The sequence below is a fragment of the Gouania willdenowi genome, chromosome 16 (assembly GCF_900634775.1).
Source record: "Gouania willdenowi chromosome 16, fGouWil2.1, whole genome shotgun sequence".
Taxonomy (NCBI): Eukaryota; Metazoa; Chordata; class Actinopteri; order Blenniiformes; family Gobiesocidae; genus Gouania; species Gouania willdenowi.
The window spans coordinates 28866191-28883673 of record NC_041059.1 but is presented as its reverse complement, the minus strand read 5'-3'; the positions used below and the strand labels follow the sequence as shown (position 1 = coordinate 28883673).

The 17483-nt window shown below is 39.9% G+C and overlaps 1 protein-coding gene across 1 annotated transcript in view; it reads left to right on the top strand.

Moving 5' to 3' along the window:
• The window catches only part of znf407 (zinc finger protein 407), a 229658-nt gene that overhangs the window by 4170 nt on the left and 208005 nt on the right, over positions 1-17483 (top strand). Inside the window, exons 2-3 of the mRNA XM_028471626.1 lie at positions 279-867; positions 2979-5072. Of these exons, the coding sequence (XP_028327427.1) occupies positions 300-867; positions 2979-5072 (2662 nt within the window). The 5' untranslated portion in view covers positions 279-299. The remainder of the gene's footprint in view (positions 1-278; positions 868-2978; positions 5073-17483) is intronic.

Sequence of the window (17483 nt, the reverse complement as noted above, 5' to 3'; positions counted from 1 at the left end):
TACATAATATCAGTAGAGAGAATAAGTTAGTTTTTTGTAAAATAGATGGTAACTCAGTAAATATTCACAACTAGTTGCAATGCCTCCTAGTAACAATGTGTCCATGTTACCACTAGATGGAGATATTTACCCATGCATAGTCAGACTGGCTCCCAAAGTTTTTGTTAGTACAGTCAGTGCTCAGTTCTTCTCATATGGTTACTGATACTTTATCACATAAACCTGATTTAATATGTCTATGTCATTGATGATCATTGGTTTTTTTTCCCCTTTTGAAGAATCTTTCAACTTAACATAAAATGGAGAATACACAAAGTTCTGCAGAAGAGGCCGTGGAGGACAAGGTTCCTGAAAAAGACACGGGTTTGAAGCTGGAAGCGGGTGGTGTTCAAACAAAGGACACTCCAGGCGACAGTGACAGAAGTGGACAGAGTAGTGACCCTGACCCCTCTGACTCTGCACCTGAAGATGGAGAAAGCCGCTGCACAACCTGTAGCTTCTCAGCCAAATCCCCAAGGTCACTAAAAATCCACTGTGCACGAAAACATGGAGCGACTGAGACGACCGTAAAGTGTTCAGAGGTGACTGAGAGTTCTGCTGATGGGAGTCAGGAGGAAGACATGAAGACAGAAAGTGGTGCTGATGCTGAACATAAGAGAGAGACTCCATGGAAAAGTCAAAGCACCTTAGAAAAACAGCCAATGGATAAAGAAGATGGGATTTTAAGCCAGGAGAGGAGACTGAGCAAGAGAACCCCAAAACCCAAGATCATCTATTCCTGTAACTACTGTGGGCACGAGTTTAGAGACAAAACTCCTCTAGACGTTCACGTCCAGAGATACCACTCCAAAGACACTCCTAATACACGTAAGTTTACTTATAATTATCTATATCTACCCTGATTGGATGTGTTTTTCATTGATCAAAACTTCTGCTTTAGCACAATGTTAGCATAGTTTAATCATCAATTAATCAATACGTATTTTTTTATTAACATAGGACTGGGCAAACAAAAAAATCGATGTAATCAATTTATCAAATTTGTAGATAAAAACGATTTTTATTTTGCAAATACGAGTTTGAAAAAAATTATATTTTTTTAAATTAATTTAAATTTTTTTATTTAAATTTTTTTTGTCCCATTTTTTGACTTTTTCCCGTTCTATGCATTTTAATTCTTGAGAACAATGAACGCAATAAAGTTGTACTTTAGACAATATATCTGTAGTCATTTTTAAGTGCATTGAAAAAAAACCAATTGAAAATCGAATCGAAATTCAAATCTTTCTTTAAAAAAATCAGAGATTTTTTTTTTTAGGCAAAATTACCCAGCCCTATATTAACATAACCATTGAGAGAATAGAAGTGGACTCATGATCAGACCCTGTGGAACATAATAGTTGAATTGATGAATGTTTATGGAGACAAAATGGTTTGAGGAGCAGACTAGTGTTGGTTGGCCCTGGGACCCGTCTTTGTTTAGTTTTCATGTTATCTCAATGCTAGGGGTGTTTTTGCTGGATGTTTATGGTTACACAGTTTGCACAGTCAAAATAACATTGATGTTGGGATTTGTCATAGACTGGAGTAGGGCTGAATGATTAATTACATTTGGGATATTATGGTGATATCATAAAACACCATTTTCTAATCGCAATGGTGTTTTATTTATTTATTTATCATTTTCTTGTCCTGTTAAGTTCAGAGCGTGTTTAAAAAGTGTAGTCCACATGTTTTCATTTTTCATGAAACGTGAAGTAAAGGTAAAGCCACGGATTTGTTTGCTTTATTGTTGTAATTTGTGCTTTAAAATGTATGTTTTATATTTATTTAAAGTTTAAATAAATCTAAAATAGTTTATTATGAAAGAGATTGATCTATTGCTTGTGTTCATTGAAAATTACATGACAAGAGGCCCTTGAAAAAATAATCACATATTAAATAGCAATATTGAGGAAAAAATTGCAATTAGATTATTTTCCAAAATCGTTCAGCCCTAGACTGGAGTCCAGTTTGGGGTGTACACAGCCCCTAATGTGCATTATGATATTAATGATAGAGAAGTAGACCGATTGCAGCATTCATTACATGTAAATAGGGCTGGGCAATATATCATGATTCAAGATATATCAAGTTTTCTATTTTGGTGATACAGAAAATGACAATGTTGCCTATATCAAGATATATCTATATTTGTTTTTACTTCTGTTTTTATTTATACAGTCACACAGTACAAATCACATTATACAAGCATTTAATATTATTCAAACAGTGTCCTTTAAAATGTTTCCATATTCCTGAGATGTATATTTAGAGCTTATTTTGTATTAAAACACTCATTTTAGAAGTCACTGCTTTCGCTTCTTCTCAGAACAGCATAAAAAGCACAGTTCGATGGATTACTGAGTGTGTCCTAACCCAGACCTTCCCCTAAACAACCCTCACTACAGAACTCACTCACACGTGCTGTCCCTTAGAGGAGAAAAAGCCAAAAGTGGCAAATATTGTGCTGCTGTTTGTTAATAAATGAGCCTGTGTAGCATTTTGCGTCACCAAATTTAACCCAGATTTGTCTTTCTGGTAAAAGTTTGAGCTAAAAATATCGAGATATGTTTTGCTCCATATCGCCCAGCCCTACATGTAAATATATATCTTCCTAAGTTATATTTTCTAGTATTAAAAAATAATGACATCAATATTAATATAATTAATAAAAGTATATAATAAAAACTGTTCAAAATGTATCCCCTATTTAATTTTTTTCTCCACCAATTAAAGTTGGCCTCAAAGTTTTGTGACTTCCTAAAAGATTTAAAAATCAAGTTGCAGTATACAAATAACAATATACTTTATAATAGAAACAAATAAAATGTACTTATTTGTTTTAACGTAAATGTTTTTCAAAATAAAATGGAAAAACATATATTTTAAACCTTGCTGATAGCATTTTCTGATTATATTTTTTCAATGTCTTACAGTTGAAGCAGACGCGAGTCCGAATAATAAGGAAGAAGCTGAGGATCAATGCAAAGTAACAGATTCTACACCAATACGAATGGCACCAAAACGAACACTCAGCAGGTTCCAGCTCAAGTGCCCAAACTGCGAATTCAGGGGGAGCACCGAGGCCACGCTGGAGAGCCACGTCTTACTCAAACACCCGGACCAGGAGTGGTACAGATGCAAGGCCTGTAACTATTTCTCACCTACAGTTGAGCTGATGGAGGCTCACTTGTCTTTAGATAACCACGTTGAGAGAGTGAAAAGAGAACAATGTGCAGAGGCTTCCTCGTTTAAGGCATGTGTGGAGACAGTGACTAGAGATACTGTGGTTGATGATGTAACAGAGAATCCTGGAGGAGAAGAAATGCCTCTCGTGACAGAAACAAAAGTGGAAGCTAACCAAGCAGCAGAGGATGTCATGGTTGTGCTTGATGAGGAGGACAATTCGGAGCTTGAACCTCCCAGAAAGAAAAGCGGAGGACCAAAACAGGGCTCCACCACTACGTGTGGATACTGTGGCCTGGTGATGTCCAACGCCACTAACCTCGGTGTGCACATCCGCCGCAAACACAGCAAAGACTACGCCTACAACTGCACCTTGTGCAACTACAGCTGTGTGACCAAAGGAGACATGGACCGCCACTGCATCACAAAAAAACACAGCAAACGAGTGCAGGAGTGCTCAGTCAGCTATTTTACAGAAGCATCACTGCAGGACAAAACGAGTACACAAGAACTCAAGCCAACAGCAGCCTCGGAGACATCCGACAATGAGCAGCCAGGTGACAGCACGGTGGCCCAGGAGCAGAATGCAGAAGAGCACAGTGAGACCGACACGGGCCAGTGGAAAAGCCAGCATGCCTGGCTTACTGCATGCAGCCTCTGTGACTTTGTTGCCCATTCAATCCTATCCCTCCATCTTCACTTTAAGAAAAAGCACACCAGAGATTTTGAGTATGTGTGTTTGGCCTGCAGCTACTACGCTATAACAGCTCGGGAAATGTGTCGCCATGCTAACACAGAGAAGCACAAACAGAAAAGCCAGAAGTACCTTGAACTACATGGGAGCCAAGGACAAAGCATGTTGGCGGTCCCTTCAAAGCCGAAGGTGGTTGCTGAGCTTCAAGGGGCAACCTCTGTATCTGGATCACTGAATCTCACTGAAATATCTGAACCTACCTCCAGTAAAAGCCTAGTGAGGGAAATAAACACAACAGCTGTAGGTTGTGTTACGACAGAGTCCGATGTTGGGAAGTCGGCAGAAAGCGTGGTTGCTCCTGGGCCAACTGATGGGCCAGAGTCTGATCATCTGCAGTCTCCAAGACTGGATCAATCAACAACACAAGAGAATCAGAACATCAACTCTAAAGAAGCCAAAAGTCAGCAGACAATCGAAGATGCTCAAATGCCCTCAAACATTTCTTTTGATGCCAGCATTGTGTCCATCAAGAGCCTTGCAGAGCACACACTGCAGGAGGGAGTGCTTGATGGTGATGTTGCCGTGTTATGTTTGGCTGACAGGTCACTAATGCCTTCCATCGTCTCGTCTCCCAACTCAGCATTTGTCAAGAAAGTCAAACCCAAAGTGATGAAGGAGGAAACCAAAGGCAGCAGCTCTCGTATCCGCTGCGAGGACTGTGGGTTCATGGCAGATGGGATCAGTGGCCTCAATGTGCATATCTCAATGAAGCACCCATCCAAGGAGAGACACTTTCATTGTCTGGTGTGCGGCAAGTCCTTCTACACAGAGAGCAACCTGCACCAGCACCTGTCCAGCGCTGCTCACCTCCGCAACGAGCAGAATAGTGTAGAAGAGCTGCCAGAAGGCGGCTCCACATTTAAGTGTGTCAAATGCACAGATCGCTTCAAGCTGGAGCAGGACCTGTTCCTTCATATTAAGGAGAAACACGAGGAGCTCCTGAGGGAGGTCAACAAGTATGTTGTGGAGGACACTGAACAGATCAACCGTGAGCGTGAGGAGAACCAGGGCAGTGTGTGCAAACACTGCGGCAAGGTGTGCAAAAGCAGCAACTCCATGGCCTTTCTAGCACACATTCGTACACACACTGGTACGTATCCTGCTTTTGATGTCTCTTTTAGTGTGCTCGTCATTGAGTAACCCACAAGAAGGCTTAAGCCTGGTTTAAGGTTCAGTGTCAGGAAGTACGCCGGGGGCATGCCGTCTACGTGACGCGGAGGTTGACCCTTTTACTTCTGCGTGGAGGGAACGTCTCGCTATGCGTGTGGCCACCCTGCCGCTAGGGGGTTGTGGCTGTGTTGTTGTTACAAATGAGCATTAAAAAGCCCTTGTTTATCTTCCAGTCACAGAAAAATGTTTTATTCTTTTTAAGGATCTTAAAATGTAATTTATTTCTGGATTATTACTGACCAACCTATTGTACAGAACCATATGTGTTTAGTCGGACACAAAAATTAAAACAACGGTTTAAAAACGTGCACTTTATTATTCAGTATAAACATCCGATCAACAGTCACTCCGGGGGTGAGGGGACCCAGACCCCGCTGTAGAGCGGAGAGAGAGCAGCGAGGTATCCGGGTCCACGGCCCCGGGAAGTGGGGAGATGGAGCAGGACAGCGCTGTAAAGATCGCTTTAAACCTAGCGTCATGTTTGCTCATCTGGCAGCCTCCGCAGCTTGTTAGTTATGGTTTACTGTTAGTGAAACACACATACACGCACACACACCCACATACTTTAGGTACAGAGACGAGGCAGCAGTAGCGATAATAACAGTAAACACACACCTTTTATCTGTAATTGACTCCGTTTGGCGGTGCTTCATGTGCTGCAGCCTTGAAAGGAAATAATAAAACTCTGTCTCGGTTCTCCTTTTGACTCAATCCGCTACGCAAAAAGTTGAAACATGGCAGTGTGACTGGAAAAGGCCGTGACCGGGACTGAGGTTTGGTACTGAATCACAGCCCTAGCTGACTATCCGTCAATTCGTCGACTTGACGGGTGGTCAGGATTTTTGGGATCCGCACGTAAGGTTACGAGGGAGGCGGTCTGTGCCTACATGCGTCTACGGCGGGGGATTTTACGCAGAACCTTAAATTAGGCTTTAGGGACCAAGACTTTTTAACATTAACATTAGGGGCATTTTCTATGCAAACAGGTTATGCAGTACTGCGGTTCACCAAAAAGATTTGGTAAATGGTAGTAATGTCTTTAGTTTGTTTGAGTGGCCATTGCTTTTGCTATCGCTAAGCTGCTGTGATGTGTGTGATCTGTCATGGTCAAAGACGTTCTTGGTGGTTTTGGTTTCAAACAGGCCTACACTGCCTCAGGGTGTTGATGCTGATATTGTTCACTTTAGGATGCACCAATAGTGGGTATTACAGGTTTGGAACTAGAGCGTTGAGTGTTAAGCGGTTTTTGGACACTTCAGAAATCACAGCCTGAAACCAAACTGAGACAAACTCATCCATTCATTATCTATACCAGCTCATTCCTGTACTCAGGGGCATGGGGGTGAAGGTGAGGTACACACAATCAGCCACATCTAGACAAACAGACATTCAGAACACACAGATTCACTCCTATGGCCAATCTCACCAACTCCAATTAACCCAACATGAATGTTTTTTGGATTGTGGGAAGAAGCCAAAGTATTCAGAGAGAAGCTAAATAAGCAAACTCCACAACCAATGATCCTTTCTGCCCAGGAGTCAAACCCAGGACATTTTGGTGAGGATTAAGTACTAACATCTATAACACCTTGCTGCTAAGCTAAATCCGAGTGTTAAAATGATCGCCTCATCCCTGTCACTCAAGTTATGTCCAGTGCTAACCCAGTCTGAAGCAACTTTATATTGTGTGTCTGTGTGGCTTATTTTTGGAAAACTCATTACAGGTTGGCCGTTTTGGTAGTGTGATGCTTTCGGACAGAAATTGGCAGCTGGCAGCTTGGGGGCCACATCTGGCCCTTGGTCTATTTCTCTGTGGCCCTTAAGGCAAATGCACAAAATAACTCTACTAACTAAAGTACGGGAAATCAGAAAAATATACAAAACAGGAAAAATACACAACAATGCAAAATGTATACAAATGTACAGAAAAATGCCAAAGACAACAATTATCCTCCTTGTCAGATATTGACAGTTATGTGGATCAGAGATGATGATCATGGTACTATGATCATTAACACTTTAAAGGCTTGGAATAAATGTCTATCCCCATTACTAATGATGCAGCAGTTTTAAATGTATGGGAACCCCCATTATTTTTTGAAAAATCATGATTAAATGCACATCTAGGTTCGATCGAGGTAAAATGTGGTATAATTGAAAATCTAAGGTGACATAACCAAGTCAAATTTCATGAAGATAGTTAAATTATGAAATAGGAATATTTAGATTTTGTTATTGAAAAATGGTCTAGTATTAGTATATTGATTTGGACCCTTTCCAAATTGAATGTAATTTTCGATGGCGTAAGGTCTAGTTTTGGTTAAAATTCTCACAGAATCTGTTAATTACTTTTGACATAATCTTACCAACTAAAATAAACACTGGTGAAAATATTATTGAGTTAATGAAGGATAAAATAAACAAAACAACAACAAAAACCCACAAACCCTTTGTTCTTTTCTATATTAATGCTTAGATTGGTCAATATTCGAAATGCTGACATGAATGTTGATGATGTGTCCCTCAGATCAGATCATCATATTGTTGTGGCTCCTGCTGTGATAACAGTTGCTCATCTTTGTTTTAGGCCAATGCTCTAGGATCTGTATTCCAAATATTGCATCATTACACAGTTTTAATGGAAATTGCATTTACTGATGTCATTGGCCTTCTTAAGGTCAATGCATCCTACAACAAAGCAAAAATAGTTTAAGGAAAACCAGATTTAAGTGCTCATATTGTATGTTTGATTGGTGTTTTTGCCACTAACATATAAAATAAATGCTGGATTGACCTTTTACCAAATACATTGCATGCTTTAAAAGTGCAAGTAACATTCTCTCTCTGCTCTTTTTTCCGTCTTGGTCCTTCCACTTTAGTTTGTAGCTGCTATATGCAGTCTTTAATAAAGCAGGGTGAACCTATGGCACGTCACTTAACGTGTGGTTTTGAATAAAGAAGATAAATAAAAGCTTACCGCAAGTTTTGCAAAGTCCTGCCTGACAATCCTTTTCAGGATCCGTTAATAATGTTTCCTATGCTCAGTAAAAATATCTCCGTGCAAAGATATGAATTAATAACCGAGTAAGTCATATTGGTGATGCTTTGGGTTGTAATTTATCAACCTGCTCTCAAGGCCAAATGCAGTTTTGATCAGACAAAACCAAATTATGCATACATTCATATGCGCTTTGAAACATTTATAGAACTTTGCATGAATTTTAAACCTATTGTAACCCATACAGATTGGGTTCAGAGTTCATCATAACATATAGTGTTTTACCCAGAAATAACTAAAAGAGACGTTAATCTTGGTGTGGGGCTGTTCAGCTATTAGGCTTTTGTTTTCACTCAGGCCATCATTGGAAGCATGGGTTAATGTTAAGGCTACTATCTGTTCCAGCCAGGTAATAGCTGTTTCACTAAAGGTGAAGGTAAAGACTGATTGAGCTTTGGACCGGCAGGAGAGATGCTAATGGACCCCAGATTGGGATTCCCAAAGCAACGCTTGGTCAGAGACATGTGCGACTCATAATTGATGTGTCCATTACCAAGACTCAGTTGTAATTATAGTCAATAAGTCTCTGTAAATGTGTTAAAGCTTAGGCTAAAAGCATTGGAGGTCCAAAGAGAGGTGGGCTAATAATTTAAAATAATCAATGCAGACATATTCAAAGCATTTAATTTCCCTTGTGTCTGTACGTCCATGTTTGTGTACGTGTGTGAGTGCTGGTGCTCTGTACAGATGTGTGCGAGCGTGTGTGTGTATATGTCAGCCTTCATGGCTAGCTGATTATCCTCAATCCATTAAGATTTATCTTGTCATTTATAATGCAAAGCAGGGCTGTGCTGGTCAGGGGTTTGGCTGGGAAATGTCCGGTAGGTTAAGAACATAGGGCGCTCCATTATTTCTTCCTGACCATGTGTATTAATTGCTTTTAAAATCAACTTAATGCAGGCACAAGATGTGAGGGCGCCATCAATAAATGCCTCGCTCTGCCTGCTTCGGTCCGTCCCCCTTTCAGCCTAAACTTTAATGGGACGTTAATTGAAGTCCATGCTCTGTTTGCATGGTGGATGCACCATAGGATGTTTCTTTGTGTTGGGATGAAGTGTGAGCACAGATGGTGAAACTTGATTGTTTCACAGTCACTGACAATAAATTGTGTGTAGAAATTATAGTTTTTAAGTTGTGAATTTGTAGTTATGAACTGATAGTTGTGTTTTTGTTTTGGTATAACCAGTTTCACCAGTTTAACATATTAACTACCGGTACCTGCCTGATTCTGCAGTTTTCTGTTTTACTGACAAATCATCTTTTAAAGCTGACGTCCGGAGTTTCTGAGAAGCGTCTCTATGTCCCGCCCTTAACAGCTTCACTTCCTCCCATTGCCTCTGCCAATTTACCAGAAGCCACGCCTCCACTTTTCTGCACTTGCATCGCGGAACGTAATAAGGTCCCATCGGGTCGCATTAATATACAGTATATCTATGGGTCAGGTAAGAGCCAAAATCATATTTACCTGTTTGCTCTTGTAGCACGCGGCCTTGTTTCTGTGCACAGTTCCACATTCACTTTGATTGACAGTCTCAAAAACAGGAAGCCTATTGGCTGGGCGCACTCGGCAATCATTTCTATTTGTATAGGGGTCTATAGGACAAAGGCGGGACTTATATACATTAATGTATATGAATGACTACTGGCAGTAGACCATAGTAAATGACTAGTTAGGTATTTTTTTGCATTTCAAATGAATCATACATGAACAAAGATTTCTCAGAAACTCTGGATATGTGCTTCTATAAAGAGCAGATTGTGGTCTAATCAGTGGGTTCATCAAGCTGTGCGTGTATGTACAGACACACCGTGTGTGTATTCCCGCCTGTCGCTGCGTGTGCGCAAACGTACGTGTACTTTTTGTTACCGTCTGTGCGTCTTCCTGGTTTATGTGTGTGCGTGAGGTGGTGTTCATGGATGGAGAGCAGGGGCTGTTTGCCCATGAGTGCTATAGTGTCAGTGGGGTTGTGTGTGTGTGTGGTGAGTTTCATGTCAGGATTGTGTGTGCCTGTGTGATTGTAGTAGTTTAGCATACCTCAGCTGTCACTGCGCATCGTTGTGACTGGGTGTGTCTTAGCTGCTTCATTTTTTTTAATTTCCCCCCTAGTGGCAGGTCAGCAGAAAACAGGGGATTAGTAGCTCATTCATTTGGTTTGTGATGTAAAATAAATAAATTGAATCTGGTTCTTTTGCGAGTGATCCACGATGAAGACTAAGGGACCATCAAATGTCACAAGTGAGACACTGATTGTGCACTGCTGCAGGTCATAGTCTGGTACTGACCCATTTGGGATTACTCTGCTGCAAAAAGGAATGACTTATTTGCTAATAGAATATTCTAGGATGCACTTAAATATGATACTGTAGCTTCATGTTTTAACTTTGTTTCCACAATATTGCCCGAAAGCAGTTGTTACAACTGTAAAACTTTGTTATAGAGATGACTGGAAAGATAATTTGATCTAACATAATGGCAATGTATTTGGTGACATTCTAAAAGTTGATGTAAACCAATTAGTAACATTTGACTAACATCTAAGTGCATTTATGTGATCGGTTATTAATTGCTTTAAGCTTAAAGACATTTTTAATTTTTTCAGAGATTTATTTTTAAAGGGAACGTATTATTCACCTTTCAAAACAGTTCCCTGTGGTGTAAATGACATATCTGTGCTGGGGTTTGGTCAAAACATACCAGAATCAAGCAACAGGGGAGGTTTAATACCCTGTATAATCCAGCTGTTTCAGAGCGCTCCGTTTTGGGGAGTGTATCCCTGGAGTTGCAAATACCCCTGTCTTCCGTGGGGTGGCACACACTAAAGGTGCTTTCACACCGAACACGACTGAAGTGACTAGATTACATTACATCACATGTAAATGACGCGACTTCAAGAGCTTGTGCACGACTGTAGAGCCGAGGCAGCGGCCCCTCCCTCCCACGACAGTGAGATGGCTGCAGCGGGAGGCTTCCTCAATTTACTGGGGCAAATTTAAAGCGGTTAACTTCTTGATTAAGTCTACATTCTGGGTGAACTCATCACCAAAAAGCACCACTATCTTCAAGCGACTCATCACGAGCGGTTCAAGTGACTGCAGTCGCTACAGTCACGTTCGGTGTGAATGCACCTTCACTTCTTCGCTAGCGAGAAAAACAATGGTGAACTTTTGCAAAAGTTTTCATCAGGTTGGGGGTGGAGTCCATGTGTGGAATTGCCAGCGGAAAGGAGGGTATTTTCTTTCCTGATTCAACTTGTGACGTCACAAACTTAGAAAATTTGAAACGGAGCACTTTTCTCTGTGTTGTAAGACTTACACAGACCACAAACAAAGGACTGGATGGTTTTATTACACATTTTGTGTGCCGGTGGACACTTGGGTTACTTCATATGTGTTCAAAAAGACAGCAAAAGTGGATTTTTAAATGATATCTCCTTTAAATGATTGTACCTTAACAGGTGTTGTTTATCTCATGTAGGATCTTAGTTAAATATATACTAGTTTTGCTGAAACTCCAAATCTTATGTGTGCTCTCTCTTTAATCTACTGATGAGGAAACATATTTTTCTCCCTTTTCCTGTCACATTTTGTGCCAAAGTCAGATTTCTTCTTGCTGAAATCAAATGGCCTTACGTTGTAGGAACTAGAGGTTAAAATCCTAATGATTAATGATAAGCCCCATCCTTTTTTTTTATTAATGGTTAGTCTATACCTATTTGTAATTCTAGTCTCTGTCATAATTCTTCAGTTTTGAGGTCACTTACTTAGTGTTACTTAAGAAAATGAAAGCCTCCACACTGAGGTCCCGACAGATGGTATCAAGTCAAGGACACGTTCAAGGCTTCAAATTGTGAATATTTCACTTTTTATCATTAATTTATTTGAGCTATTAAAGTTATGTTCCTGTTTTTACTTCTCCAATTCTATTTATGAAGCCTTGTTTGTTTAGATTGCTCGTTTCTCTTCATTTTGACGACATATGTCACCTGTTATTGCTACCTTTCCAAGTTAGACTGAATTATTCTCATTTTATGTACTGGCCATAAATTTGGGGAGTTTGTTTATGGGACAGCAGAGCAGTGTGGTGGTGGTATGCCAGTTTTTATACTAGGCATTAGTCCAGTTCCTTTTAATTAAAAATGTGTTGCTTTTCATTTCATTAATCAGTTAAATTAGGAAACACTTGTTGCATATTTGTCAGTTTGTCCAAAAAGAAAACAATTTACTTGTGTGTATTTATTTATCCAAAGACAGTACAGCTGGAATTTACGTATTGTGCTACAATCGACCCATTTTTGTTCAGGCAAGCTATAGGACCTCAGAATGACCTTTGGATTTTTGACTCCAGTGATTTTTTCCCCACTATGTTCACACGTTACATCTTTACATACTTACTTGTCTGACTCAGATTTAACAAATGACAACAGTTGATCGCCTCACTTTTTTCTTTAAGATGACTGACTTCCCAGTTCATGTTCCTGCAGCAGATTACCACACCTCAGCATGTGCCTTCTGCTGCTGTTGGAGATATGGAAGAGATTACTTTGGCTCAAACTTTGTTTTTTTACCTTTCCCTGAAGATTGTATTTTTCTGCTGCAAATCCGACACAGAGGGACACACATTTGCCATCCATGCATGTTGCCATGTTGTCTCCACAAAACTTGTAAGGGCAGTTTAGCTTAGAAGGAGGGAGGGAGACGGTGCAGAGAGGAGATTAGTTTACAGACAAATAGTTAGGGAAGAAGAAATAGGGAAAGTCGTGACTCTTAAGAAGCGTTTTAGCGGTTTACATGCAGCTTTAGAAAACTGAATAAATGGCTTAGTCTGATAGTAACTGGATTTTTAAATGCATGTAAACTGGTTAGCTCAGTGTAGCTTGTCTAACTTCTGGCAAAACAAGGATCAGCATGGCAGGCAAGAAACAGAAAACTCAGCTTTAGACAAACTAGAAAACTATTTAACTAATATCATTGATCAGGGTTCCCGCCAGCGCTGTTGAGCGTAGGGCCCCCCTACGGAGTCATTTTGATTCCCTACGGTTTGGTGTCACCTCCTACGTTGTGTTTCGACCAGTGAAGGGGGGTTTTTCTGCTGTTTATTCCTTTTTCAAAACGTACTGGCATAATAATTGTTGCACACTTGGACTTCTAGGCGTGTCTGTGTTGTTTGAATTTCTTTTTAATCTGCATAACCAAGGAATACATACATCAGTGGCACCGTCTATTTAATTTAATATAGGCGATTTGTTCGGATGTTCCCGTCTTTACCTGACGACCACTGCAGCCTCTTAGCTGCCCTTGATGCTGCCTGTGTGCATCCTCTGCTTGGTAACCATAATCACCGTTTAATATAAACAGTGTGCTTCAACCGGGACGTAGCGTGTAGCGGCACATGAAGCTGCTCGTCATGTTTATAACTCGCAACGGCTCATTCTACATGCGTGCGCACGAGTGTGAATACCGTCTGGTTGAAATGTGTTTGGGTTTAACGAGACATCGGCTTCTGTCAAGCTTAGGCTCGGGTCAGTCTTTTTTTTTTAGGCCTTTTTTTTAGCTTTACTGTGTGCATCCTCCGCTTTGTAACCCATAATCACCGTTCAATATAAACAGTGTGCTTCATAATTTCAAAATTAATGAGTTGGGGGGCTGGGGGGCATGTCCATAACAATATTACTGCAGGTCCTGCATAATACCCAATTTAAATTTGATTAAAGTGTTATTTTTGTCTCTCCAGTGTGTGAGTATTTATTAGTTGAGGACCTATACCAAGCATGAGTAACTCTAACTACATTCATCATGACCTTTACCTCTTCAACAAATAACTTTTGGCTTCACAGTAAGGCAGTAACAATGATTAAAAAAACAAAACAAACAAACAAAAAAAGTTTAATTTTACTTCACAAAATTTGGCTTCCAAAATGTTCTGTGTGGGATGTGTTCTGACCCCCCTACAACACTCGCTCATGCACCTTGCAATCTCCCTACGCTGTGAAAAATTCTTGGTGAATTCAATTGTAACCCAGCTGATAACAATTACATTTTAAATCCAAAGCGACGTACAACACAAGCAGTTGTATTTAAGGGACTTGCTCAGTGATGACCCAGGTTGGATTCGAACTGGTGACCCTCTGATTACAAGCCTGCGTCCTTAACTCTTACGCCACCACAGTACCACCCATTGAGGCGGAGTCGGACAGAGTTTATTATGAGTTTAGTTTTCACTCCTTTATCTATATTCAGGCGAAGCATCCTTAATCAACGTTAATTCTTAATCTAGTGAGTATAGCGCCATAGCTGTGTCCATGTGAATGAATGTATAGTGTTTCTCTTTCAGTCTTCCTTTGCTTTCCTTTATTTCTATTTTACGTCTTTCTCTTTTAATTGACCACCGTTAACTCCTTAAGTCTATTTCAAGATGAAATCAACAATCTCTTGAAAAATTAGATTGAGAGAACTCAATGCTGTGTGTGTGTGTGTGTGTGCATTTGAGTGTGTCACATGTAGCTCCTCTTCCCTCTCAGGAAATGAATTAGTCATTCCCTGTCTCATCCGGGATGTGAGAGAGCCACACTAGCCCAATGTGGATGGCAATATTAATTTAACATGACACCGCATTGATGGTCAATTTCAGTTTGGCGGAGGCTGTTTAAGTGGAGTTGTGGGGTATTAATGTGATAAGATGTGAGAAGTGAGGGACATTACATCGCTCTTCTCTCTGCCATGTTTCATCCTCAGCCAGCCATCTGGACGAATCTGCTCCCCACACGCCACTCTCGCTCCCTCTCTCTCACCTCAACTTAAGGTTGTGTGTGAGTGTGTGTGAGTGGGAAGGAGTGGGAATGACTGTCTCTCCTTGTGTTTTGTCCACGTGTGATTGTGCATGTTTGTATGCACTTCCATAGGTGTGAATGGAGTTCTGGATTGAAATGGAGACACATGTGGGCGTGGTGTGAGTGTTTTGGTGATGTTGATTCTGGTGTGTGGTGTTTTGTTTAATGTGTTTGTGAAGGCGTCTTAACATTTAGGTGTGAAAACTAAAAAAAAAAAAAAAAAAAAAAAAAAAAAAATTGTTATGTATTGGTCCATTATGCATTTTTTCTTGCTTCTATTTGTTCTTTATGTGCTTCTGTAACCACACAGGGAGCTTTGTGTGCTGTGAGTGTGTTGTTCTCTGTAGGGACATGTGAAATAGAGAAACCAGCTCTGCTGTTGTTGCTCATATGTGGGGACATCCCCCCCAACCCTTGTCCCATGTGTTTATGAGTCTTGTTAGCGCAGGCTTGCCTTTCAATCTTCGTTACCAGCATAAAATTCAATATGTCGTACTTCCAGCTCGCAGCAAGTGAACCGTGTATGAAGAATTAGTAATCTACACAAAGTGCTTAATCAAATCAGCTGCTGCCCCCGGAATAAATATTGTAGAACGTCTTGGGATATTCTCCGGGAGAGTGTGAGGCTTTGCTCAAAGACGCGTACGTGGATATCATACCAGGCTACCACTTGGAATGGAGTGTTGCAGTATGTCATGCCCAGCTCTGCACAATATATGTATTATAGAACAAATGTGCTTCATGTCTTCTGATTAAAAAATATTAATTTCAGTTTGACCTGTTTTAATTAAAAAATGTACGACTGTTTTTGTGGTTGAAAATGATTTATAATTCTGGCATCTCTCAACATGCTTTCTTAAAGGTATTTTTAGGGCCACATGCCTGAAAACACTAAAAATTACAATAAAACAAAGCAAAATGGAGATAAAAAAACTGGGTCCTGGATGTAATAGTGGATACGTTAAGGCCTGGCCTGCTCCCACTTCTACCAAATGGTTAATTAACTGGTTACCGATCCGCAGGCTGGAAGTTGGGAACCTCTGATGCATACCAGTCAAGTATCCCGTTTTGGCCGGGAAACTCCTGTATTTTACCCCATCTTTCCCGCCATCTTCATGTATTAGTATTTTCTGGTAAATATCCCGTATTTTAATGTAATAATAATTAAAAGATGCCTTACTAAACTGAACGCCGTCACTAGCCTCACGAGAACTGCCACCTGAAATGGCCTGTGTGAGATTAGTGCTGACAGCGGCAACAAACCCAGAAACAACTCAGAAAAGAGATGAATGAATGAAGACGTTCCGGTGAAAAGAACAAAGAACTGGTGTAAAACGTAACAGAGAGTTTATCTTCCTAAATAGCATCAGGATGGGACACAGTTACACATTCTGTTAGATTAATAACTGAGATTTTAACGTCTACCACAGCGAAGGAACCACGTGAGTCACCATGAAAAATCAGCCAATCACAAGCGCCACAAATATACACTGCTTTATAAAGTGTTAAAGGATGTAAAGTCTGTAATAAATGTGTCTAATAAGTCATTAGTGAATACCAGAGAACCACATGAGTGAGTACGAGAAATTATCAGAAAATATGTAAAGAAAGTAAAATGTTAATGTCTAACTTAAAGACAAGAAATGTGAAATGAACAGTAAATATGCAACGTGTTGACTTGTATATAAACTGTATGTACAGTATGTACAGTTTATATACATACAATGTGCTTATTTACACACATGTGCTTATTTAATAAGCACATGTGTTTATTAAATAAACACATGTGCTTCATATACACATTTATGTTTTTATTTAGGCTGTTTTATAATTTAGGAATTAGGGCTGGGCGATATATCGAGATTCAAGATGTATTGAGTCTTTTATATTGGCGAAATAGAAAACTATTATTTCATATATCAATATATGTATATATTATAACTTATAATGTATATAAAATGCTAGTTTTAGAAGTCACTGCTTTTACTTCTCAGAACAGAATGTAAAGCTCAGTTAGATGATTAATGAATGCACATATTGATCAGCTGTTGTTAATAAATGTCCCTGTGTAGCATTTTGCATCAGCAAATTTAACCCAGAATTGTTTTTCTGGTCAGACTGTATTTGATAAAATTATCAAGATTTATATCGTATATCACCATTTTGAGAAAATATTTTGAGATATGAGTTTTGGTCCATATCATCCAGCCCTCGTAGGAATGTTCACAGCATTTCAATGTTAATAAAGGTCGACCTACTAGATTCTGATCACATGATTGTGTTTAGTCAGTGGTTGACAAGTGGCTATTTTTGATTTCTTGTACACTTGTCTTAAAATATAAGGAATACTGGAGCTTTGTTGGGCAGGTGGGACGGCTGGTAGTGGGCACCAGAAAATTTCCCTTATTTTCAAATCCAAAAATTTGAAAGACATGCTCTGATGCAT